The sequence below is a fragment of the Ahaetulla prasina genome, chromosome 2, assembly GCF_028640845.1.
Source record: "Ahaetulla prasina isolate Xishuangbanna chromosome 2, ASM2864084v1, whole genome shotgun sequence".
In the NCBI taxonomy this organism is placed as follows: Eukaryota; Metazoa; Chordata; class Lepidosauria; order Squamata; family Colubridae; genus Ahaetulla; species Ahaetulla prasina.
Genome location: NC_080540.1, coordinates 92658366 through 92683843, shown reverse-complemented (window position 1 = coordinate 92683843; position 25478 = coordinate 92658366). Strand labels below are relative to the sequence as shown.

The 25478-nt window shown below is 39.3% G+C and overlaps 1 protein-coding gene across 8 annotated transcripts in view; it reads right to left on the bottom strand.

Moving 5' to 3' along the window:
• Positions 1 to 25478, bottom strand: part of COL23A1 (collagen type XXIII alpha 1 chain) — a 336951-nt gene that overhangs the window by 37325 nt on the left and 274148 nt on the right. For 6 of the 8 annotated variants that reach the window (XM_058170260.1, XM_058170258.1, XM_058170262.1 and 3 more), the window contains exons 7-15: positions 24129 to 24155; positions 22968 to 22994; positions 17380 to 17448; positions 14638 to 14754; positions 13804 to 13830; positions 12378 to 12404; positions 9234 to 9278; positions 7636 to 7698; positions 6449 to 6511 (exon numbers count right to left, since the gene is read on the bottom strand). In XM_058170260.1, coding sequence (XP_058026243.1) covers positions 6449 to 6511; positions 7636 to 7698; positions 9234 to 9278; positions 12378 to 12404; positions 13804 to 13830; positions 14638 to 14754; positions 17380 to 17448; positions 22968 to 22994; positions 24129 to 24155 — 465 coding nt within the window. The remainder of the gene's footprint in view (positions 1 to 6448; positions 6512 to 7635; positions 7699 to 9233; positions 9279 to 12377; positions 12405 to 13803; positions 13831 to 14637; positions 14755 to 17379; positions 17449 to 22967; positions 22995 to 24128; positions 24156 to 25478) is intronic. The other 2 variants (XM_058170264.1, XM_058170266.1) reach the window with 2 other exon arrangements.

Sequence of the window (25478 nt, the reverse complement as noted above, 5' to 3'; positions counted from 1 at the left end):
CTAGCCTCGTGGTGCGACCGGAACAATCTGGAACTGAACACCCTCAAAATCGTAGAAATGGTGGGAGACTTTAGGAAAAACCCTTCCATACTTCCACCTCTTACAATACTGGACAACACAGTATTCAACAGTGGAGACCTTCACATTTGTAGGTTCTACCATATCGCAAGATCTAAAATGGACAACCAACATCAAAAACATCATCAAAAAAGCACAACAAAGAACGTGCTTTCTACGCTAACTCAGAAAGTTGAAACTGCCCAAGGAGCTGCTGATACAGTTCTACAGAGGAATTATTGAGTCTGTCATCTGCACCACTATAACTGTCTGGTTTAGTTCTGCAACCCAACAAGACAGACACAGACTTCAGAAGATAATTAGAACTGCAGAAAATACAATTGCTACCAGCCTGCCTTCCATCGAGAACCTGTATACTGCACGAGTCAAAAAGAAGGCTGTGAAAATATTTACAGACATCCTAACATCCTGGACATAATCTGTTTCAACTCCTACCCTTAAAATGATGCTATAGAGCACTGCACACCAGAACAACTAGACACAAGAACAGTTTCTTCCCGAATGCCATCACTCTGCTAAACAAATAATTCCCTCAACATTGTCAAACTATTTACTAAGTCTGCACTACTATTAATCTTCTCATCATTCCCATCACCCATCTCCTTCCACTTATGACTGTATGACTGTAACTTTGTTGCTTGTATCCTTACGATTTATATTGATATAGATCATTTCCTGATTGCTTATTTGTACCCTATGACTATCATTAAGTGTTGTACCTTATGTGTTGCAGTTGGGGTTGCTGGGAGTTTTTGTGTTGTTATGCGTTTTCTCCCCTGTTTTTATTGTTTATATTGAATAGAATAGAATAGAATTTTATTGGCCAAGTGTGATTGGACACACAAGGAATTTGTCTTGGTGCATATGCTCTCAGTGTACATAAAAGAAAAGATATGTTCATCAAGGTACAACATTTACAACACAATTGACGGTCAGTATATCAATATAAATCATAAGGATTGCCAGCAACAAAGTTACAGTCAAACAGCCATAAGTAGAAAGAGATTGGTGATGGGAACTATGAGAAGATTAATAGTAGTGCAGATTTAGTAAATAGTTTGACAGTGTTGAGGGAATTATTTGTTTAGCAGAGTGATGGCCTTCGGGAAAAAACTGTTCTTGTGTCTAGTTGTTCTGTTGTGCAGTGCTCTATAGTGTCGTTTTGAGGGTAGGAGTTGAAACAGTTTATGTCCTGGATGTGAGGGATCTGTAAATATTTTCACGGCCCTCTTCTTGATTCATGCAGTATACAGGTCCTCAATGGAAGGCAGGTTGGTAGCAATTATTTTTCCTGCAGTTCTATTTTATTTATTTATTTATTTTATTTATTTATTTAATCATATTTATATACCGCCCTATCTCCCAAGGGACTCAGGGCGGTTTACAGGCACTAAAAACAGATAAATAGAATATAAATACAATATAAAACATTTAAAAAACTTATTCTAAAGCCCGTCCAATTAAAAATAGAAATAAAACCCAATTTAAAACCCAAAATTTAAAATCTAGCTCAGTCCTGCACAATTAAATAAGTATGTTTTAAGCCCGGCGGAAGGTCCGAAGGTCCGAAGCTGACGAAGTCCGGGGTAGATCGTTCCAGAGGGTGGGAGCCCCCACAGAAGGCCCTTCCTGGGCGTCGCCAGGCGACATTGCCTCGCTGGCGGCACCCTGAGGAGACCCTCTCTGTGAGAGCGCACGGACGGTGGGAGGTATTCGGTCGCAGTAGGCGGTCCCGTAAATAACCCGGCCCAATGCCATGGGCGCTTTAAAGGTGGTCACCAAAACCTTGAAGCGCACCGGAAGGCCACAGGAAGCCAGTGCAGTCTGCGCAGGATAGGTGTCATATGGGAGCCACGAGGGCTCCATCTATCACCAGCGCAGCTGCATTCTGGACTAACTGTAGCCTCCGGATGCCCCTCAAGGGAGCCCCATGTAGAGCATTGCAGTAATCCAGGCGAGACGTCACGAGTGCGTGAGTAACCGTGGATAGGGCATCCCGGTCCAGAAAGGCGCAACTGGCGTACCAGGCGAACCTGGTAGAACGCTCTCCTGGAGCGGCCGTCAAATGCTCTTCTAGAGACAGCCGTTCATCCAGGAGGCGCCTAAGTTGCGGACCCTCTCCATCGGGGCCAATGACTCGCCACCGATGTTCAGCCGCGGATTTAGCTGACTGTACCGGGATGCCGGCATCCACAGCCACTCTGTCTTGGCGGGATTGAGCTTGAGCCTGTTTCTCCCCATCCAGACCCCCTCGGCCTCCAGACACCGGGACAGCACTTGATAACCGTTGGGGTGGTTCGGTGTGAAAAGTACAGCTGGGTATCATCCGCATACAGCTGATACTTCACACGAAACCACTGATGATCTCACCCAGCGGTTTCATGTAGATGTTAAACAGAAGGCGAGAGAATCGACCCTGCGGCACCCACAAGTGAGGCGCCTCGGGGCGACCTCTGCCCCCTGTCAACACCGACTGCGACGGTCGGAGAGATAGGAGGAGAACCACCGATAAACGGTGCCTCCACTCCCAATCCCCAACCGGCGCAGCAGGATACCATGGTCGATGGTATCGAAAGCCGCTGAGAGGTCTAATAGGACCAGGGCAGAGGAACAACCCCTATCCCTGGCCCTCCAGAGATCATCTACCAACGCGACCAAAGCCGTCTCCGTGCTGTAACCGGGTCGGAAACCGGACTGGAACGGGTCTAGATAGACAGTTTCATCCAGGTGCAAGGGAAGCTGATATGCCACCATACTCTCTACAACCTTCGCCGCAAAGCGAAGGTTGGAGACCGGACGATAATTACCTAAAACAGGCGGGTCAGGAAGGCTTCTTGAGGAGGGCCCTCACCACCGCCTCTTTCAAGGCGGCGGAAGACACCCTCCACCAAAGAAGCGATCGTAATCGCCTGGAGCCAGCCTCGTGTCACCTCCCGAGTGGCCAGCACCAGCCAGGAGGGGCACGGGTCCAGTAAACACGTGGTGGCATTCAACCTACCCAGCAACCTGTCCATGTCCTCGGGAGCCACAGGGTCAAACTCATCCCAAATAATGTCGCCAAGACCACCCTCGAGCGTCTCACCCGCATCACGCAATCTTGGTCCAGACCATCCCGAAGCTGAACGATTTTATCGTATAGATAACCGTTAAACTCCTCAGCCCGTCCCTGCACCGGGTCATCCCGCTCCCCCTGATGAAGGAGGGAGCGAGTCACCCGAAACAGGGCGGCCGGGCGGTTATCTGCCGATGCAATGAGGGAGGAGGCGTAGCTACGCCTCGCTTCCCTCAATGCCACTAGGTAAGTCCTAGTATAGGACTTCACTAGTGTCCGATCAGCTTCGAGCGGCTGAACCTCCAGGAACTCTCTAGGCGTCTTCTCCGGCGCTTCATCCCCTCAGCTCCTCGGAGAACCAAGGAGCGGTTGGGCCCTGCGCCGGGTCAGAGGCCGCAAAGGCACGACGGTCTAAGGCCCCGCGCGGCCCGTTCCCAGGCCGCAACAAGTTCCTCGGCCGAGCCGTGTGCTAGACGCTGAGGAAATTAGCCTAGCTCCGTCCGGAACCCATCCGGGTCCATCAGGCGCCTGGGGCGGAACCAGCGTGTCGGCTCCGTCTCCCTGCGGTGGTGAATGGCGGTCAGAAAGTCCAGGCGAAGAAGAGAGTGATCTGACCATGACAAAGGTTCAGTGACTATTTCCTTTAAGTCCAGATCTCTCAACCACTGACCAGAGAGAAAAATCAGGTCCAGAGTGCCACCCCCAATGTGAGTAGGGCCATCAATTACCTGGGTCAGGTCCAAGGCCGTCATGGAAGCCGTGAACTCCCGAGCCGCTGTCGATGGCGGGCCGGGAGATGGCAAGTTAAAGTCCCCCATGACTAAAAGTCTGGGGGTCTCAACTGCCACCCCGGCCAGCACCTCCAGGAGCTCGGGCAGGGCAGCTGTCACGTAGCAAGGAGCCAGGTACGCGATCAGCAAACCCATCTGACACCTATGACCCCATCTCACAAAGAGGGATTCGCACCCGGCAATCTGAGGCACAGTGGTCTCCCTCGGCTCTAGACTCTCTCTAATCACAACCGCCACCCCACCACCCCTACCCTGGGCCCTCGGTTGATGGAATGCACGGAAACCCGGCGGGCACATCTCCACGAGGGGCACACCCCCTTCCGTGCCCAACCAGGTCTCCGTAATGCCTATAAGGTCCGCGGAACCCCCCTGAATAAGATCACAAACAAGGGGGGCTTTGTTCACCACGGACCGAGCATTGCACAACATCAACCGAAGGCCCGGGCTCTGAGGATCCTGACCATCCGAGGCAGGAGAAGTCAAGGGGTCAGGCGCGTGATCGCTTTCAGACATCGAGCACGCGCTCCCGAAACTTGGTATGACCCCTCGCTTCGCCATATCTGCCTCTCCCACTTACCGTGTCAATAGAACCACCCTCATCAATAGGAACACCTCCACCCCATAACCTCCGAACCTGATAAAGAAAGACCGCCATGAGCATGTGCAGAGACTGGCCTCACCCGACGGGTTACCCCCATTGCCCGCCCTTACCCTCCCACCCCTTAAAAGTTCCCTCTCTAAAAAACCCCACAAGCTCTTCTTTTTCGCATGCCACCTCTGTGGGTCCCAAGACCCGTCATGGAGGCCGGCCCTCGGTAGTGAGGAGGGCCATTCCTGCGAGGCGGGGGCACCTCGCAGGCGCAAGAGTTCCTCATGAGTATAGTGCGTAGCAGCTGAGACTAAGAATCGGCAAAAACAAAAGCTCCATCTCCGAATGGCAGGTGGTAGCAGATGGTACTAGTCCAGAATGAGGACGGACGCAGAATGGAACAGCGATAGGCACCAAATGACAGTCTAGGTGGTATTCTGTCGAGTGTATAGTCCAAACATCCTGGAACCGGGGGTGAGGGGAGATGGCACTCCAGTCCTTGGGCACATCCTCCTCCGTCTTCCTCTGTCCCCAAATAAGTCCCATTGTCTCCCCCAAAAAGTCCTAATAGGACCAAAAACGGCCATAGAAGTCCCAAAAAGGCCGAGGGGGGCATGGATGATGTTATCACAGTCACAACCACAGACTGGTTACAGGGGAACCGCCCGAATGCCTCCATCATCTCCCGCAAACCTCCAACAACCCCTCCAGACATGGCCAGGAATAAATCCTAACCACCCCAGAGGCCAGGTCTCTCCAGCCTTATCCCCAAGAGGCCAGGCCCATATAAAGGCTGAACTTCTCCGAGAGGCTGGAGGATATGAAGGCTGCCAAGTCCACAATCCGCAGCAGGAGAAAGCCAACAAACCGTGGCACAAGAGGCAGATGGCAGTAGTAAGGGTAGATGTAATACCTCCGCTCTCATCCAAGTTGCAGAGGCTGAAACCCCAAAGTCCAAGTCGATGGTCAGAAGAGGGCCGGAAGACGAGTCCAATGGCTAGAGGCCCGCCAGCGAAACGAATCGGCCGAAAAACGGCCGGCTAGAAAACGCCGACTCATCGCCCCACCTCCGAGCCTCAGAACATGGCCTCCGAATCCACCGCCAGCCTACCCGGCCTCGTTCTCGGCAGCCATGTATCAGAGAAGGTCCAGAGACCTCTCCCATGGCTGCTCGAAAAGAGATCTCCCGGGCCGGGGGCAGCAAGCGGCTAGACGGGCCGCCAGGACATTGCCAGCATCGGAGGGGCCTTTTTCTTCGCCGGAGCCGAGTCTTCAGAACAGCGCCATCTTGCGCATGCGCAGAGCCAATTATCCTCTGAAGTCTGTGTCTTTCTTGTTGGGTTGGAGAACCGAACCAGACAGTTATAGAGGTGCAAATGACAGACTCAATAATTCCTCTGTAGAACTGAATCAGCAGCTCCTTGGGCAGTTTGAGCTTACTGAGTTGGCGCAGAAAGAACATTCTTTGTTGTCCTTTTTTGATGATGTTTTTGATCATTGATCATTGATCATTGTGGACTGTAAGCTACCCAAGCTTATGTTGCATAAGTTGAGTGGCTACATAAAACTAATAAATAAATAAAAAAGTTTCCTTTATGCACAATTCATTTAATAATGTTTAAACTCATGAGGAACTATGGAATCAACCCTCAAACATTTCATTTCAACAATGAAGACAGTAAGAGGTGTAGTCATCCATGATGAGTTCTTGTTGTCCACAGAAATGAATGGCACTTATGAGATCTCTATTTTGGGTCCTCTCAGCTTTCTTTTTCTAGTCTCTTCTTTCAGCAAGAGAAAGTTAAAAAAATACCTGCTGGCTGAGTAGTTGAGAAAGGATAATGTCAATGCCAGTGGCAGTCTTACTATTCTGCTATTTCCAGGATGAAAACCAATGAATGTGCTAATTGTACCATGCTTTTCTCATGCTGTCCTTACCTTCGGCCCAGGTAGCCCATCTATGCCTTTTTCTCCTTTTTCGCCAATACTTCCTGGTTCTCCCTGCAACATTTGAAAGAGGCACAATGGAAAACAGTTGTCAAACAAGTCAACATTCAGCTACGGTAGCCTTTATGTTTCCTCACTTTTGGCTCTGTAGCTTGTTTGCATCTTTTTAGACTACTGGGCATAACCTGCCTTGCAAACTCCATGTGTCTTCAAGAAGAGCAACTGAAATGGAAAAAAAGTTTCCAAACATCGATTAGCTAATTTAATATTAGGCATCCCATACCTGTAAGCTCCGATGGCCTATTTACACATATTTTTCAATACTGCCCCATGCTTCCCGCTCTTCTAAACACCTTGGAAAGAGATATTCTATAAAAGTACAAAAGAGAGCCAGATGGCCTAGTGGTTAAGGCACCAGGCTAGAAAGTGGGAGACTGTGATTTCTAGCTGGATGACTTTGGGTCAGTCACTCTCTCTCAGCCCAGCCCACCTCACAGGTTTGTTGTTGTAGGGAAAACAACTGTTGTGAAGAGGAAGATGTGTTGGATATGTTTGCCATTTTAGTTATTTGTAAAAATAATAAAGGCAGGATGCAAATAAATAAAGAAAGAGAGAGAGAGAAAGAGAAAGAGAAAGAAAAGAAAGAAAACTCTCTGTTCCTAACCAGAATACATTAATCTGTTTTGCTCTTTCATTTGAAGTGGTTTAACATCATCCTGTATTCAAAAGAAATTCAAGGGAATCAACAAAATGTACGAACAATAAGGTAAAGTAAGAACCTGAGGTTTATAAAAAATAAAAACTATAATCTTATAATTTTTTTTAAAAAATGGCTGAGTTAGAAACCCATTAGAAACTTTTTTTAAAAAGGGGAGCTGCTACTATTTCAAAACATTCTCTAACTTCAGTCTGAAGAAGCCACTTGAAACAAGGCCTTTTTCCATTTGGGCTAATACTTCCTGGTTGTTTGAAAGAAATCTAAGGAAATTTTAGTTTTTAAGCAAAGCACATGCTAGTCTTATTCTCTTTGGACTCCAGAAGTCCATTTGTGCCTCTGTCCTTTCCTGAGGCAATGCCTGCTTGCTTGCTCGCAATGTCTAAGAGTGGTGCCCAGACAATTCCTCAGCTGAATCCAGGACATTCACAAATCACATGATGCTATTTAATTAGATGCTCACCTTTGACCCTGGCAGCCCCTGAACACCATTCTCTCCTTGTGGCCCAGAAGTTCCTGGCTCTCCCTAAATTTAAAAAGAATCTGGTATCAATTATTACTTGAGAAACAATATTCATATTAAAATCTTTTATTTGCATTGTATCTGAATTTTAAATGAAGTTCAAACTTGTTTGTTCAAACTGTTATATTTGCTTAACTATTAATAAAGCCCAATATCATCAGCCAAATAAATAGAAATTTTCAGTTCTTGATTCAGCGATATACAGGTAGCTATTGCTTACCAATTGCCTGTTTAGCAGCTATTTGAAATTAGGACAGTATAAAAAAAACCAAATAGCTTTGTGACCAATCCTCATATTTATGACTGTCGGAATGTCCCATGATTGCCGTTTGGTCCATTTGTGACCAGTTTGCAACAAGCAGAGTTAATGGAGAATGTGGAAGTGAAGTCATACGTCACAGCCCAAGGTGTTTCACTTAATGAACGAAAGGTAAGTGAGATGGTAAGTCCATTGTGGTCAAGTGATTTTCTATTCAGTGACCATGGAATTGCCAATTGTAATTGTAGTCACTAAGGTAGATTCATATACTTGTGTGATATACCGATATTTGTAAATTATCTTGTATACTTATATCTCAATCAATGCAAGTATTAAGAATCAAATATTATGCACAAGTCTATAGATATTCATGAAATTGAAATTAGCTACAAAAATGAAGATTCTTTTTCTCAAAGAGCTATTGCAAGCTCAGCTGCTCAGTCCTATAGAAGTTCATGCTGTTTATAGCCATCCATCCCTAACCAAAATAATATGAAAAATGATGAAATGTACATTGCAATCTCAAAATGCACACCCCAACCTTTTTTACTGACATCGCAATGTTATCTGCAAATATTTGTCATTGTGCACATTTCATTGCCTACTTGCTTTGTCTCAGTGGTGAAATCTGAACCGGTTCACTACCGGTTCACTGGCAGCACATGCACGCTGCACGCCAAACACACACTGCACCTGTGCATGCACAGTGCTCACCATGCTCCAACTGCAAGGTGTGCATACAGCACGTGTTGTGCATGCCAAAAGGAGGCATGGGGTAAGTAGAACAGTGCACGGGGTGTGTGAGTGTGTGATCAGCTGTGGTGCACAATCTTTTTTTACCTTTTAAAAGCATTTTTTTACAACTTATTTGCCCGAATAGGCTGTAAAAAAATGCTTTTAAAATTAAAAAGAAAAGGCTCTGATGATCGCGTGGCACAGTTGTGATCGTCGGGGCCTTTTTTTTTACTTTTAAAAGCATTTTTACTACCGGTTCCAGAGAACCGGTAGTAAAAAAATGCTAAAAAAGTTAAAAAAAAAGTACCCATGATTGGGCATCACTCACCTGATCATCAGAACTTTTTTTTTTACATTTTTTACTACCGGTTCGGCGAACCAGTAGCCTTTTTTACTACCGATTCGTGTGAACCGGACCGAACTGGGAGCATTTCACTCCTACTTTGCATCCCCAGATCCCAATAGTGCTTTTTGTTTTAAGGCAGAGTCCCATGCTCAAGCTTACATGCAGCCAGAAAGAGTGAGATATAGAAATGAGATTTACCTTTGGTCCTTGAACTCCTGGTTCTCCTGAAGTCCCAGCATCACCCTGATAAATAGAATATATATAGGTGAGATTGAAATGTAGATGTGTGTTATGTTTGCCAGTATCACAAAATAATTACTAACTGGATTTAATTTAAAAGTGGGAATAAATATTTATCTTTTAAAGAGGTTGTTTGCATTTATATTAGAAACCTTACCTGTGGAATCCACCGAATTTTAATCCTTAAATATATTTATAAAATCTGGTAGCCATATCTTATTGTAATTCTGATTGCTATGCATCAATCATCTTTATATTTTACATGGACAGAACATTTTAGTATGGTATCATTAAGTTTTGATTTGGCATATAAGCTGATTCTCGAAATTCATGTGATCCATCTCTTTCACACTGCAGGATTTAAATATCACTGGTATTATATGTATACCAAATTGAGCATTTTTGCTTTGTATAAATGTGTGATTATAATGGGTGGTTTTGGGCTTAAACCACAAATGCTAAGTCTATAGGAAACTGTATTAAAACCAACTCATGCTTGATAAATAAAAATCACCACAAAAGAAATTAGTAAAATTAAAAAAACACCTACTTTAATGAATGATTAAAAACAATATTAAGCATTCAAAATCATTAAAAAAAAGAATACAAGCAGAAACATGTAAGGAGAGAAGCCAGAGTATAAAATGTATCATTGTACAAATCAAAGCCCATAGTATCTCTACTTTTTCTATAATAATTTACACTTTACTAGGTTTGACCAATGGCCATTATGACATTTAAAGCAACAGAGAATAAATTTTAGAATTGTTCCTCTCCTTTATTAGATGAACAAATATCTAATAAAGGAGAATATTTGTAGCTCAGAGTTGAAACGAGGGGTCCTTGGTGGTCTCTGAGCTTGGTTTTCTTGCAGACATTTAATATCCAAACTAGGTAACATCATCAATGCTAGGACTGATGATGTTACCTAGCACTGAATGATGTTACGTAGTTTGGGTAATGAAATGTCTGCAAGAAAATAATCAAGCTCAGAGATCACCAAGGACCTTGAACAATATCTTGTTTCCAAACTTCTGAAGTCATTTTGTTGACTCCACATTCTTCTCTGAATTGAAGACAACTAGTGTGGGAATCCAATCCAATTTCAAAACTGCCAATGAGTCAGAGGGATGAAGGCCAACTCAGAAAGTGCAGGCTCATAACTCTCATTTATTTTACATTCATCAATTTATTTTCTTTTTTTTAGTATGACCCTTGACTTCATTTCAAAGAATCTCAGCAAGTAATTGCTTAACATCTGTAACAAGAACAATCTGTCCCAGCCTCCTATACATGGGGAAGAGGTTGATGAGAGAAAGACAGGGAAGAAAGAGAGAGTAAAGGAGTGGATAGCCCCACCCTCTTTTGGTTTCGCCCATTGCTTAGTGACACCCAACATTAGTAGTTAAGGCACCAAGCTAGAAAGTGGGAGACTGTGAGTCCCACCTTAGTCCTGCCTTATCCATGAAAGCTGGATGAGTAATCTTGGGTCAGTCACCCTCTCTCAGCCCAACCCACCTCAAAAGGTGGTTGTTGTGGAGAAAATAGGAGAAAGGTGTGTTGGATATCTTCACTGCCTTGAATTATTTGTAAAAATACTAAACACAGGATATAGAAAGGAAAGAAAGAAGGAAGGAAAAAAGATGTTGAGATTCTAGAAAGAGTGCAGAGAAGAGCAACAAAGATGATTAGGAGACTGGAGACTAAAACATATGAAGAACGGTTTCAGGAACTGGGTATGTCTAGTTTAATGAAAAGAAGGACTAGGAGAGACATGATAGCAGTGTTCCAATATCTCAGGGGTTGCCACAAAGAAGAGGGAGTCGGGCTGTTCTCCAAAGCACCTGAGGGTAGAACAAGAAGCAATGGGTGGAAACTAATCAAGGAGAGAAGCAACTTAGAACTAAGGAGAAATTTCCTGACAGTTAGAACAATTAATAAGTGGAACGACTTGCCTGCAGAAGTTGTGAATGCTCCAACATTGGAAATTTTTAAGAAGATGTTGGATAACCATTTGTCTGAAGTGGTGTAGGGTTTCCTGCCTGGGCAGGGGGTTGGACTAGAAGACCTCCAAGATCCCTTCCAACTCTGATGATGATGATGATGATGATGATGATTATTAACAAGCAATGATATAACTTTTACCCTCCAGTAATACAACTCATAATAATACTAAAAATGCTTATCATACTGCTGCTCATTCATTGCTCTTTCTGGCATCTATTTACTTACGAGACCGCCTGCTGTTACCCTTTGCCTCCCACCGACCCATACGCTCTCACAGAGAGGGTCTCCTCAGGGTGCCGTCTGCCAAACAGTGTCGGCTGGCGGCCCCCAGGAGTAGGGCCTTCTCTGTGGGGGCAGCGACGCTCTGGAATGAACTTCCCCCTGGCCTACGTCAAGTGCCTGATCTTCGGACCTTCCGTCGTGAGCTTAAAACACACTTATTTATTCAAGCGGGACTGGCATAATAGTGTTGAATTTTAAATTTGGGGTTCTGTTAATATTTTAAATTTTAAATTTTAAATCTAAATTTTTAAATTATCAGCCTTTATAATCTGCTATGTTTTAAATGTTGTTTTAATTGTATATATTTGTGTTTTATTTTTGGCTATACACCGCCCTGAGTCCTTCGGGAGAAGGGCAGTATAAAAATTTAATTAATAAATAAATAAAAATAAAAAAATAAAAAAATATTTGCTGCATGTTCAGTTCTATACATAGAGCTGGTTCAATGTGTATTGCATAAACAGAGCAAGACATGCACATATCCAAAAAAGAGACAGGTTTAAGCTGGTTGCTTCTCTATCTGCTCACTTGGTGAGGGATCATTTTCAGGAGCATTGCCTATGATGCCCTGGGATGGCCTTAGTCAAGTGTTAAGCAAGCATTAGTGTTGAGGTATCACCTTTGGAGGATAGGAACTATTGGAGAGGTAAATAGGTGAAATGCCCAAACTTGTACTCCTGGCTCCACATCTCTCCAGTGTTTGCTACTCTGATAGCCACCTCATCCTACCAAATCTTAGGGCTTGTTTGCATGATTGATTACATGATATCTAAATGCAGGTAGTTTTGGAGAAAAAGAAGAAACAAAACTTACTTTTGTTCCTGGAATACCAGGTTCACCCTTCAAAATAAATAAATAAAGCATTTTATATGACAGATGCAAAATAAATAAATAAATAAATAGGCATGAGAAAATAAAACTAATGAATATGAAAATACTAGTTCAAATTGATCTTAAAACTATCTTTTCCAGTGCAGTAAAATTCAATTCTTTCACCAACAACTGATGCAATTTCTTTTAAATAACCTGAGGTTATTGCATTTTATGGATAACAGATTTCAAGCACTTATTTCAAAAGGTTTATGTTTAAATTCCACGATAAATAAGAAATGCCCCTTTTAATTGACTGGGAGGCTTCACGCAAAGTTTACTTTTCAGTACTTCGATGTTAAAATTAAGGAGTCAAGATGTAAACATGGCGATGTTCCTGATTCGTACCTTCAAGCTGCTCAAAAGGAAGATCACCAGAAAGGTAAACGGGAGTTCCGTTTCTCTTCCTGACCATGTGCACAGCCCTCAGAACTTCAGAACAAGTATTTTTCCCCCACCAACCCCTTTCTTCACTACTTCACGCAAAGAGAAAAAGACATGAATCTAATTAACTGATACACTGAATTGGAAACAGAAGTAAATGGATGTTTCTGACTATTTGCATCCTCAGAATTAAATTATTACAAGCTGGTTTTAAAAGACAGCTGTGTGGAAAACTATATATTATGGTGCTTATCTCATTTATTCTCTTTTAGCTCTACCTTTTAGATTTGTTTGATATTCTACAACTAAACTGAAAAAGTTTTTAATAGTTATGACCCTTTACAATAACACACTGCTAATACAACAACAAGGACTGAAATAATAAAGTCATATAAAAAATGTGGAAGAAAATATAGCGCATACTTCTTCTACAAGACTGTAGCCATTTTTTTCTAAAATATAAAATATTAGCAGAAAACAGTGGTAACATCAAGTTGGTTGAGCTTTCAATATTCTCATTCTGAAATCTGGAATTTTAGCCAATGCAAATACCACTTAGAAGAAATATTATTCTAAATAAATGGATTTTAAAAGTTCCTTACAAGATAATAAAATGTGTGAAGTGACACAGAATTATTTTAAGAGGAGGCTCATGATGGTACACAGTTTAGTTCGGAAAGTTACCGATCAATGCAGACTGTTTGTTTCCGTCCTCCATACTACTTTAAATCTGGCTATTGGTATTCTCTGTTAGCTCAGGAGAGATGAAGAAATGATTAGATTAGGAACCAAAAGTGGATGGAAGTAAACAATAGTGATTACTGACCAGGATGAAAGGAAGTCACCCATTAAAGTTATTAGACACAGGACACAGTGACTAAGAAAACAGGCAGAAACTTTTGAGTTATACTTATATAACTATCCCATATTTAACATGTGAACAATTCATTACAGATGGCTTTAATATCATATATTGCGTACTAACCATGACACCAGCTTCTCCTTTCTCACCCTAAAAAAAACATAAATATATATTTTTCAGATTAGACCAACAATATATTTCACTTTAAAATCTGTCTTCTAAAATCCTTTCTACCAGCATAACAGTGAAGGAGAGAAATGTGGAGATTGTAAAAAAAAATCACATTGCATTTTCTGTTTTGAGAAAAAAAAATACTTCAGGTATTCTGTTGATTTAGGAATCACCGTCTTATCAGCTCACTCAAGCAACATGCAGATAACACCACACGATCAACAATCAGACTTAACACTGAGCACAACAATAGATTTCATCTCATTTAATGGTTTTTGGTAAATAAAACTCTATCATTCTTCAGATTCAAGGATGGAGTGTCAATAATTAGTTATTAAAGAAAAGATTGAGAATGGCTAATGCATAAAAATAACTATCCTGAGAATAGATTTTTCTAATAGATCTGCCGTTGCTCAATGGAATAATCACACCAAATTCCTTCACATTGTACTGGTAATTGCTGTTCTAGCAAAGAAAATAAAATGTTGTCAAACCCTGAAGCTTGGTACATAATTACGATTTACAAATAATAAATCCTGATAAGGTTATCCAATGTATTTCATTGCAAAATTATATTGGACAAGCTAATATAAAAAAATCCATTGACTGTAAATAAAATAAAACTTGATAGCAAGTGCAGTCAAGATACTGCCTCTTTCACCTACTCTCTACATTTGTGATCAAGCTGGGTATATGACTTAAAGATCTTTTAGCTTACATGCATCATGAGGAGAATCTCCCCCAAATCATGCATGTTAGTTAGCTTTGTTATTGTTTATATCTTACAGGAAGACCTTGCGGTCCCTTTGGGCCATCTTTTCCTGTGTCTCCAGGGGGCCCTCTTGAACCCGGCTGTCCAGGAGGCCCAGGTGGGCCAGCAGCACCATCTTTACCTTGGTCTCCCTATAAGAAGTTTAGACAAAGCATTATAACATAGGGGAGGGGGAGTGCCTTCCTAATAAATAGATTGTATCATCAAATACTAGGAGCACAGTGGCTCGTGTGATTAGGATGTTGGCTTGACAAACAACAAGTTCACATTTGAGACCCAAGTGCTGCCATTGGGAGGGATGAGCTTCTGTCCTTCGCTCCAACTTCTGCTGTGGACATGAAAGGCATTCCCAACTGAGTGTCCCCGGGCAACGGTGATGTCATCAGCTAATCCTTTCAACCCAGAAATGCCTTGGTGCCTCCAACATGAGTACAAAATAAAATAAAATTAAATACTATGAAGTAAGATGGAAAGCACCAGGAGAATATACATGGGACTTATGTTTCAAAGTCCTGCAATAAAACTTTAGACTGCAAATTAATCAAACTTCGTGGAGTATAACTTATTGAACCTAAAACACCTCATGTTTAAGAAGCTTTTAAAGACTTCTTTTGCAACAAATTTAGCAACAAATATTGGTGGCTATATTGTTTTATTCACCAATATCCAATTCACATGTACCAATGCTATGCAATGATGGGTACAGTATATCTTCTGTATCCAAATGCTAGGTTTCCATATCTTTTAGACCAAAATCAGGGGAATTTAGTAATCATATTGCAAAAGTATTGTAATCACACTCATGCAGAATAGTATTATTTTTATTTCACAAATTAGGAAACTGACAAATAGCTTTTCCAATACATTCTGGTCTAAGTAGAGAATAAAAACCAGGTCCCACAAGATGTTATTATTTGAATGAACAACTATTCAATCATTGTTATAACCTGGATTATAATCTATTTTGGAAAATAACAATCCTGCCAGAAATATGGAACCATCACTGAACCCTCCAAGAAAATTAATATCTAAGCAAGTTGTCCTAGTGTCAGAGTTAATTTAATGCCAACGTACTCTAACTCAGAAATTTAATAATAAAAGACATTTAATGTCTTTTCAATTTCTAATGATTCTTCACTGAGTAATACCATAAAACCAAACTAAATAGATCCATCTCAATCATAATGGAATTTTAAATTATTTCATGTATATCCCACTCTTACTATTCATTAAAATTGGCAGTTGTACTAAGGCTATAATTCTGGAAACAGGACATATCATCAAAGTCAAGAACAGCGTCTTGACAAATTTGCCAAGCTTTCAATTTTTGGATAAACACAGCATTAAAAAAGTGAGGACATATTATTGGCTTATCTGTTTTGATATTGACATATACTATGTACTATTGTACATGTACTATTCTCACTGTGCATGACATGCAGTACATGCAAGAACACAGCAATTAACTTATACAGATCTTGGGGATTGGAGCATGTTATTGTAAAGTTTTTCTTAGATTTGTATGAATAGCTGATGCTAACATTACAGATCACAAATAAAATGAAAAGCACGAAAGGGAAATTTAAGTTAATATCGCTGAAATAAAGAACTGTATGTTACTAATTATTGTTAACCTTATAGTATTGATTGTGTAAATAAATATAATGTAAATGTATGCATTTAGTAGAAGAATTGAACAAAAATAGACAATATGCATATTGATACAGAAGGCTGTAAAAATAGCATATAATGTATTGTTATGTTTGTCATGTTTGTTACTCTGTTTTTGTCCTTGTTCTTTCCCCCTCCCCGTTTTTTTAAAGTAAAAAGCTTAATAAAACTATTTTAAAAAAGAGAAAATAAAACCACAAGAAAGGTAAACATATTTGATTGATGTAACATTTTTAAACAATAAGCAAGAAGATGGATTGCAAAAATATCTTAAGATTGCTTAAATTTATGAGTTGCTGATAGTAGCAGTTCTTGTAGACTGGACGTATGGACACTTAAGAATTAACAATGTGGCCTAATGCTCACAGGATGGAGTAGAAATGAATCCTGTATTAGGATGTAGCACTGCAAACTGCAAGGAGTATAGTGTATCTGCTGTTTCTGAAAATTAGTTCTATGTTCTTTAAATATGAAACTCATAGAAGCAGAGATATTTTCAATGCACACAACATATTCTTTGTATAAGATGCTTGGCAGTTTGCTGACTTTCTTGCTGACATTTGCAATTCTTGTAAAGCCACAGCAGATTTCACATTTTAATCTATGGAAAATCTGAGTAGTCATGACATATATTCACCATGACTTTCCCTAAGTGGGAGAAAGGAAGAATTAAATCTGTTTTCATGAAGACAACTCCTGTATTCTATCAAATGGTGAAGCAAGTGGATGATAATTGAAATGTTTATTATGGTTAAAAAGTAAGTAATTTTTTAAAATACTACTTTGATGCTTTTACAGTGAAACACAGGGAGACAGACACAGGGCCTAGCATGCTGTGGTCCATGGGGTCACGAAGAATCGGACACGACTTAGCGACCGAACTACAACAGTGAAATACAATTCTGATTCTAATTGCCACAACACTCAAGTATATTCAGTTTAGTTTATGACACAAAACAGTAAGAGATCTAGTCAGAGTGTGAAAAACAGAAGAATAAAAGAGTAGAACAGAAGTACTTAAATTAAAAAAAGCCAACAACCTCTCAAGAAAACACAGCAAGCCAGAAGATTAAAAATGATTCTACCTTAAGGATACGTCTGCTAAAAATATGCTGGTCAGAGAGAAATCCATGACTGAGGCGAGGAAAAGCCATCTAGTCAATGTATGTCAGCAAAGAAAAAAATCAAGACAAAGAAGATAGAGAAAATGGTAAAGACATTTGATACAAGAACTCCAATAGGAAGCAAACAATTGATATAATCAGAAACAGCATTAATTGATTCAAAACCAAGATGCTGATAGGTGACAGCAGAATAAACTATTACAGTAGTTCACAGGAGACAATTTGTGACACCCCCTCCAGACCACCTACAGTCTCCTGAGATATGGGTTTGTTTACATAGGTTTGCATACAGATGATGTACTCGTTCAACAAAGCTAAAACTTTGACTAAAAACAAAACAAAGGAAGTATTCTTAACTCTTGTCTCCATAGATCAAAATTTAAGACATTTTACAGGAATTTCAAAGAGATATTGTACATTTTATTAGAGCAATCATACTCTGATAATGCTTGTCCCTAAGGAACTGATATAGCTTCATTAAGAGACAAACTAGCTAAACTGTTAGAGTAGTTTAAAGCTGGGGATATCTAATCTGGCATCACACTTTCATTATCAAGTCACTATGGTATCTTAGACAAAGTTAACTTTCTAGGTTTGGAGAAAATACCCAAGTGGGTGTTTCAAGTATGTGCCAGAAAAAAACCTACTCTCAATATCTATATATGTATGTGTTTATGTGTGTAGGTACAGTATGTGTACAGTACACACAGAGAGAGAATCTAAAACTGAAGGAAAATCATCTTTAGATGAGCCCTTCTCTCTTTTTAAAATCAGTATTGACTCAATATTGACTCCTAATGACTTTCTGAACTAGACACTGCACTTTTCTGGGCAAAATCTATGGGAGTGGTTTGTCACTACCTGCTTGCTAAAGTAATCCACCTGGTTTCATTCCCAAGGTGTGACTAGAACGCGTGGTCTCTCAGTCTCATGACATGCCTTAGCCACTATAGCACATACAAATGATTTTAATATAGAAACGTATGAGCAAGGTTGATTTGCCAGTCAGTCTTATTAGATAAGGATCTAGATAAGGATCTAATTGTCAAGTGAACCTATACCACATTTAACACATTGGAAAGGAAATAATTTATGTATATTTATTTATATATGAACTGATTTCTGAATTCTTATTTATAAAATAAAAGGGAAAATGAAGGGCTGGGAAAAAAGATCTAATCATTTTGTATACACCTACCTGGAAATAAATTTCACTTAATCCCATATGATATAGCAACATATTTAAATAAAGTAACATCTTAACAAATTTTAATGAAGAATGTCGATTGGAAGCAAAGAACCTGATTAAAAGCAATGCTATGCTGTTTTGATATAGAGATGGGATCTTTTTTTCTTCTGCCAGTTACTTTCATGGACTTTGGCTGAAAACATGTGCTATAAATTACACATCATACTGTTTAGATGATCATTATCATTATCAAAATGCTGTTTCGAGTCAGTACTTGGACTGAATGTACTGTAGATATGATTCAAACCTTAGCTGAAGCGGAAGTAAATAGTCCAGTCTTCTATTTTAGTTTGGGCCACAGGAGTAGCAAAATCAAGCAACCAAAACCACATTTTATTTATATTGATATATAGATATTTATTTACTCTTATTCTTTCTGTGTTCAAGGCACAATCAGCAGTTCAGTTGGAAAACAAATACTAACAATCTCTACTGTTGCAGTTGATTTAATATATAGAGAGGATCTTGTCACATTCTATTTTAGCCACTATAACAAAAGAGAGAGCTAATGTAGCAAGCTAGCTATAAAACATCATGTTCCATTTGATTTTATTCTTTTTTGAGCACTATTAAGACAGTGGGACAACACTGTCAACATTCTCTAGTATGGAGAATGAATTCTGAACTTAGTGCTTGACTTCAATTCCATAAGCTCGACAGCATTCCAGGCAATGGGAGAAGAAATCAGTTCACAAAATTCCATGAAATAAGACTTTTCTTTCTTGGAAATGCTGAAATTTTCAGTAAGAATTCTGTTTCATAACATTATATCTCCGATTTTCACAAAAGACTCTAATCAATACCATTCAAGACAAGATTCCTCTCAATGCCTATTTACCAAGAGAGAAACATGGGGCAATGTGCGCCTTCAGAAAAATCTGTTTGGTGAAGATCAGTAAGATGAACCAAAAGACTGATGTAATCATTATATTTTGGTCTTCATTTTTGGTTAAATATAAAACTACTTTCCTCCTAATAATTTACATACACGGCACAGATACTTCTATAATGAATTTGGTAACAAAAATTCTTTCAGGTGTAAATTCAAAAAGGGAAAGGCCTAAAAAGGTAGGATTGGGAAAACATGGAACTAAAATGCTGGAAATATGGCATAATGTGTTCCACAACAATTGCCTGGTCAAACACAACAGTGGATCCAACTGGGTACCAAATGTCTGGCCAATTAATGTAGGCTTTGATCATGATGCACTCAGAGAAAATTCAAGACTTTCAAATATTAAGCAAATCACTGCTTTATCTGAAAATATGGGGTATTTACAGTTGTAAATGTATGTACTATGTATTGTGAAGCATGAAGTATGAAATAATGCACCCCCCTTTAAGCCGGGAAATGCTGCTGAGGCCAAAGCAAAATAAACCTGTCCAATTTAAAGAAATAAAAATAATTTAGGCCAGATGCTGTCACAGAAAAATGTCTCTCGGAATGGAAAAAAGAACAAGAGGACTTAGGGGCCAAAGAAATAAAGAAATGTCCTAAAATTTCAAAAGAATCTGATTGGTTTTTTGCATTTGTGAGAGAAAATGGATGATTACATACTGTTGGAACTACAATCTGATTACTGGTTTGTCCTGCTGCGAGACCAGGTCTCAATTTCCCCAAAAGACGCAACACTTTTGAGAAAATGGGGCAAAAATACATTTCGTAACATGAACATTGCTAAATGCAGACCTCTTTTATGCATAATTGATAACATCTGGAAATGGCTTGCAATGTTTTCTTTCCTTCCTTTAAAATGTAAAGACCCCTTCTGAATCATTTCCATTTTATGGTTTATGTTAAATGCACAGTGACAACAATCCTTCTTTGAGAAAGAGATTAAGCATCACTGCTAAATATCTTTTTTAGTCACTCAATTTCTAAATATGCATTGTCTCTTGTTCTTCTATGGATAATACTAATAGAATTACTAATTGTTCTTCTATGGATAATACTAATACTAATAAACAAGTGAATTGTTTATGAATTGTGTTTAAAACCATTAAATTATTTAAAAATAAAAATAAGGCTCTTCCCATTATAATGTAGAAATGGAATGGAATCAAAGCATTATCTAAAGCAAGCTGTCCTCTTCTGATAAAACTGAGGTAACATATTCTAGCTTCTACTGAATCTAGAGGATTGAATAATTAGAGAAATTAATTTCCTGTTTGGCTTAAAATTTTGTTACACAGACCTTGGAAAGCTCACACTGTTTTTGTGTAGTAACATTTTGCATTACAAAAGAGAGAAAACTGTTGAATCCAATTAGTTAATTATTAAACACAGTTCAGTTAGATCAAAAGAGAATATATGTAGAATCCAATATGGGTCAGTCACCAGGACCAGAGGTTTTGTCTTCTGAGCTTTTGGACTCGTGCTGGAGCCCATCTTCAGGTTCCCAGTAACTGACCCAGATTGGATCCTGCAACATTATCCTGGAACATGTATATTTGCCTTCATTCACAAGAATATATGTAGCTCACGATTGAACTGTGGAGTCCTTGGTGGACCTTTAAGCTTGGTTGTTTGCTTGCAAATGTTTCATTACTTGACTAGGTGACATCATCAGTGTTCCTGAGTGTGGGGTTGCTCCCTGTTTATATACAATAGCTTGCATTGCCAGTTTTGGTGGCGGCATGATTTTCTCCTTGATAGTTCCTTGTTTTGTTTTGTTTTTTGCTTGTTTGTTTGATGTTAATCACTGCTTATCAGGGTGTAGGCTTCTAAAATGTGTTCTAGACTTTTGTTTCCTTCTTAGCTTTTTTGTTGTCTCTTTTAAATGGTGTGTAAATCTTGTTTATCTCTATGAACCACTTAATGGCTGATTTGTGTGAGTACTAAGCTTCTATAAATACTGTGTTTTTGGATTTAACTTGGTCTAGGATGCTCACAGTTTTACAGTTGAAGCTATGGTAAAATCTGTCTACGTGTTGTAAGATTAATGAGTTTTTATTGTGTTTTCTGACTACTAGTTGGTGTTATGGATGTGCTATGCTAGTCTTTTGTATGTCTGTCATAGATAGCAGTTGTTAAAATCCTTACACTATATGTTGTAGATGACTTTTGGTTTTTCTGGTTCTTTGGAACACCTGGACATCTGTTTGGTGCAACTTTGTATTCTGGAGACTGCTCTAAACAGAGCACTTCTGGGGGGCATTTGAAGCTTCATCCAATCATTATTTAATTATAGTTTGGTTTACTTTAATAGTATTCAATGTTTTTCATTAGTATCAGTAATCTTTTTGTTATTGTATATTGTACATTGATATTGTTTATTGCTTCTTATGCATCTTATCTGTACACCACCATCGATATACCATCAGTATACCATCTTAGCTCCTTTTATAGGTTAACCTGGACTCTATCACTGTCACTAGACCATGTTGCTGTGCTATTATAACTTTCCTTTATCTAGAGCAGGGGTGTCAAACTCGTGGCATCACAGCAGCATCACATGACGTATCAGGACGTTTTCCCCCTTCGCTAAACTGGGTGGGGGTGGGGCCAGCATGTGTTGTATCTGCCCGGGGGCTGCCAGTTTAACATCCTTGATCTAGAGCAGGGGTCTCCAACCTTAGTAACTTTAAGGCTTGTGGACTTCAACTCCCAGAGTTCCTTTGCTGGCTGAGGAACTCTGGGAATTGAAGTCCACAAACCTTAAAATTACTAAGGTTGGAGACCCCTGATCTAAAGAATACCTTGCTTTCACCCATGGGAAATTAATTTAATAAATTATATATAACATTACTGTTCTGAAATTGTATTACTGAACTACAAAGCTTACCTATTTGAAAAACTAATTAGGGCTGCTCTTTCTATTGGTTTTGATGGTGCTTTTGTCTAAAGGCCCAATCTTCTATCTGAGCTATTATTACACAAACTGCAAGGTACATCAATAGAGAGCCATGAAAAGAAACATACAGAGAGAAGATATCTGTATAAGTCTGGAAAAAATATGATCATATGCAATTAAACTGAATTAAAGTTAAATATTGCTTTCTACTAGGAAAGGGAATTTAAAAGGTAATAGGTGATGTTTATGTAGAAGTTGACATCAAAAGGATTTACTCACAAGTAAATATATGAAAAAAATGGAGCCTGGAATAAAATTTGTTTTGTTTTGAAGAGTTTCCTTAAAATTCAGGCTTTGGGAGACAGAAAGGTAAGGATAAGTTGTACAGCTGTTTTTTACTCTTTTACTCTTTATGTTTATATTCAGATATTTTGATGTTTCTATGCTTATTTTAGCCAAACTTTCATGTACATGTAAATATGTTCATAATTACTAGTGATACTTACCCGTGGGCCAATGTCTCCTTGTTCACCCTACAAAACAGAAAAGTTACTATCATTGGCTGCTCAGTGTTGCTTTTAGGCAAAATACTTCTTCCTTATAAATAGGACCAGCGGCCAAATTAGGAAATTAAAAGTTTCAAAGATTAATGTTGACATTAGCCAACGTTATTTCAAGTCCTAGAAATCCTTCACATTGTATACTTAGATTTAGTGAGCTATTTAGGACTCACATACAGCAAGTAAAACAGTGCATGGGTAGAATGGACGGACCTGTAGAATGTATTATCGGGACAGGTATGGACAAAGTATTTATACAATTCTTAGATGAACTTATTCAAATGGAAAGAAAAAGGAGTATATTTTTGTGGTTTAGAAACTATCTGATTGCAATCCTGATTCAGGACTCCAACTTTACTGCAGAAATCAAAACAACAAATTCATGCAAGATACAACATTAGTTTATAGTTCACCAGAATTCTTCCCTTAGCATTAGGAGGTTATAAAAGCATGTTATTCCAATTGTTCTTGCCAGTGGGTACAGCTAACAATTCAAAATGATTCTCTTTGTTCTTGGCTTCTTTCTCAGTTTCTTCTCTTGGATATGCTTGGTGTGCTACCCTCATCTGCCCATGAAGAGCCTGCAAGGGACATCAGAGCAATATGCACCAACATAGTAAAGGTAAAGGTTCCCCTCGCACATACATGCTAGTCGTTCCCGACTCTAGGGGGTGGTGCTCATCTCTGTTTCAAAGCCGAAGAGCCAGAGCTGTCCAAAGACATCTCCATGGTCATATGGCTGGCATGACTCAACGCCAAAGGCGCACGGAACACTGTTACCTTACCACCAAAGGTGGTCCCTATTTTTCTACTTGCATTTTTTACGTGCTTTCAAACTGCTAGGTTGGCAGAAGCTGGGACAAGTAGCGGGAGCTCACCCTGTTACGTGGCACTAGGGATTTGAACAGCTGAACTGCTGACCTTTTGATCAACAAGCTCAGCGACTTAGCCACTAAGCCACCACATCCCAACATACTAATTGATAATTCTGGTTTGCAGGGTCATCTCAATGAGGTCATTATAGAACAAAGGCCACAAAAATAAGACTATGCTTACTAGACTAATTAGCATTCCTAACAATATCAAGGCACTTTTCATTTGACTCACCTTATCTCCTTTTGCTCCTGGAGGTCCCTATAGACATCAAAAAGAGAACAATTAGCATAGAGAAGCACTGTTTTCAATTGGAACCCTTCATGTAAATTACCATAAAAATAGTTTGAATAGAATAGAATAGAATAGAATAGAATAGAATAGAATAGAATAGAATAGAATAGAATAGAATAGAATTTTATTGGCCAAGTGTGATTGGACACACAAGGAATTTGTCTTGGTGCATATGCTCTCAGTGTACATAAAAGAAAAGATACGTTCATCAAGGTACAACATTTACAACACAATTGATGGTCAATATATCAATATAAATCATAAGGATTGCCAGCAATGTTATTCTCCTATACAACTATTTCAACATGTGACAGCTAGCACCACAGAATGGAAAGTGGCTGATAAGTTGATCCCCAAAAGAGAGTCTAAAATAGATATTTTTGCTGTATTAAGAGACAACCAGTTGTGTAGGAGTAGTGTTGGAGTAAGGGTGATGGAATTAGAAAATCAAGAAGAAAGCTATTTTTTTCTATTTTGCCCCCAAGGTCCATTTGTTTTGTTGTTTATTTTTGAAAAAGAATCAAAGAGGAGAACTTGAATAAATATAAAATGATTAACATGTGAAAGTAATTGTTCTACATTTGGAAATCCATTAAATTGTAAAATACACTAGTGTGAAGTGCTAGAGGCAAATTTAAGTTTCAGAAATCATTCAAAACTAAAAAAATAAGGATTAGAAGAATTAAAAACGTCTGTCAGAGATAGCTTGCTTTAGAAAACGAGACAGTTCAACAATTGAAGCTTTTTTCTCACAATCAGTTGTTTCTGTATCTGTTCATTAGAGCGGAAGCTAAAATCAATACCTAACTTCCTTTCTTTTGCAACAATCTTGACAGTTTATTCTGTTTTTAATGTAAACATTTTGCTGCCTGTTTCTCATAAACAGACAAGAATTAAAAAATGATATTTTTAGGAGTTGAGCAGCCTGTAATTCCATGTGTATCAAAAATTAAAAACATGTTGAAATCAATCAAAAATGTATAATTATGGTTTGAATACACAACACAATGGTAGGCACCAAGCACACTTTTACAAGTGAGCCAAGATAAACTTAGCAAAATATATCTGTAAAGGATGTTGAAAACTAACATTTTCACTCCTCCTACCCCAATTATTAACTTCTGAAAACTACTCCAGGGACAAGTTTTCCTTATTGCTTCAAAATATCCAAATGTTTATATTTCTACTTCTGTTGTAGGTATTTTATTTATTTATTTATTTATTTATTTATTTATTTATTTATTTAGTCACACAGTATATATAAGCATAAGCATGAAATAATTATAAAAT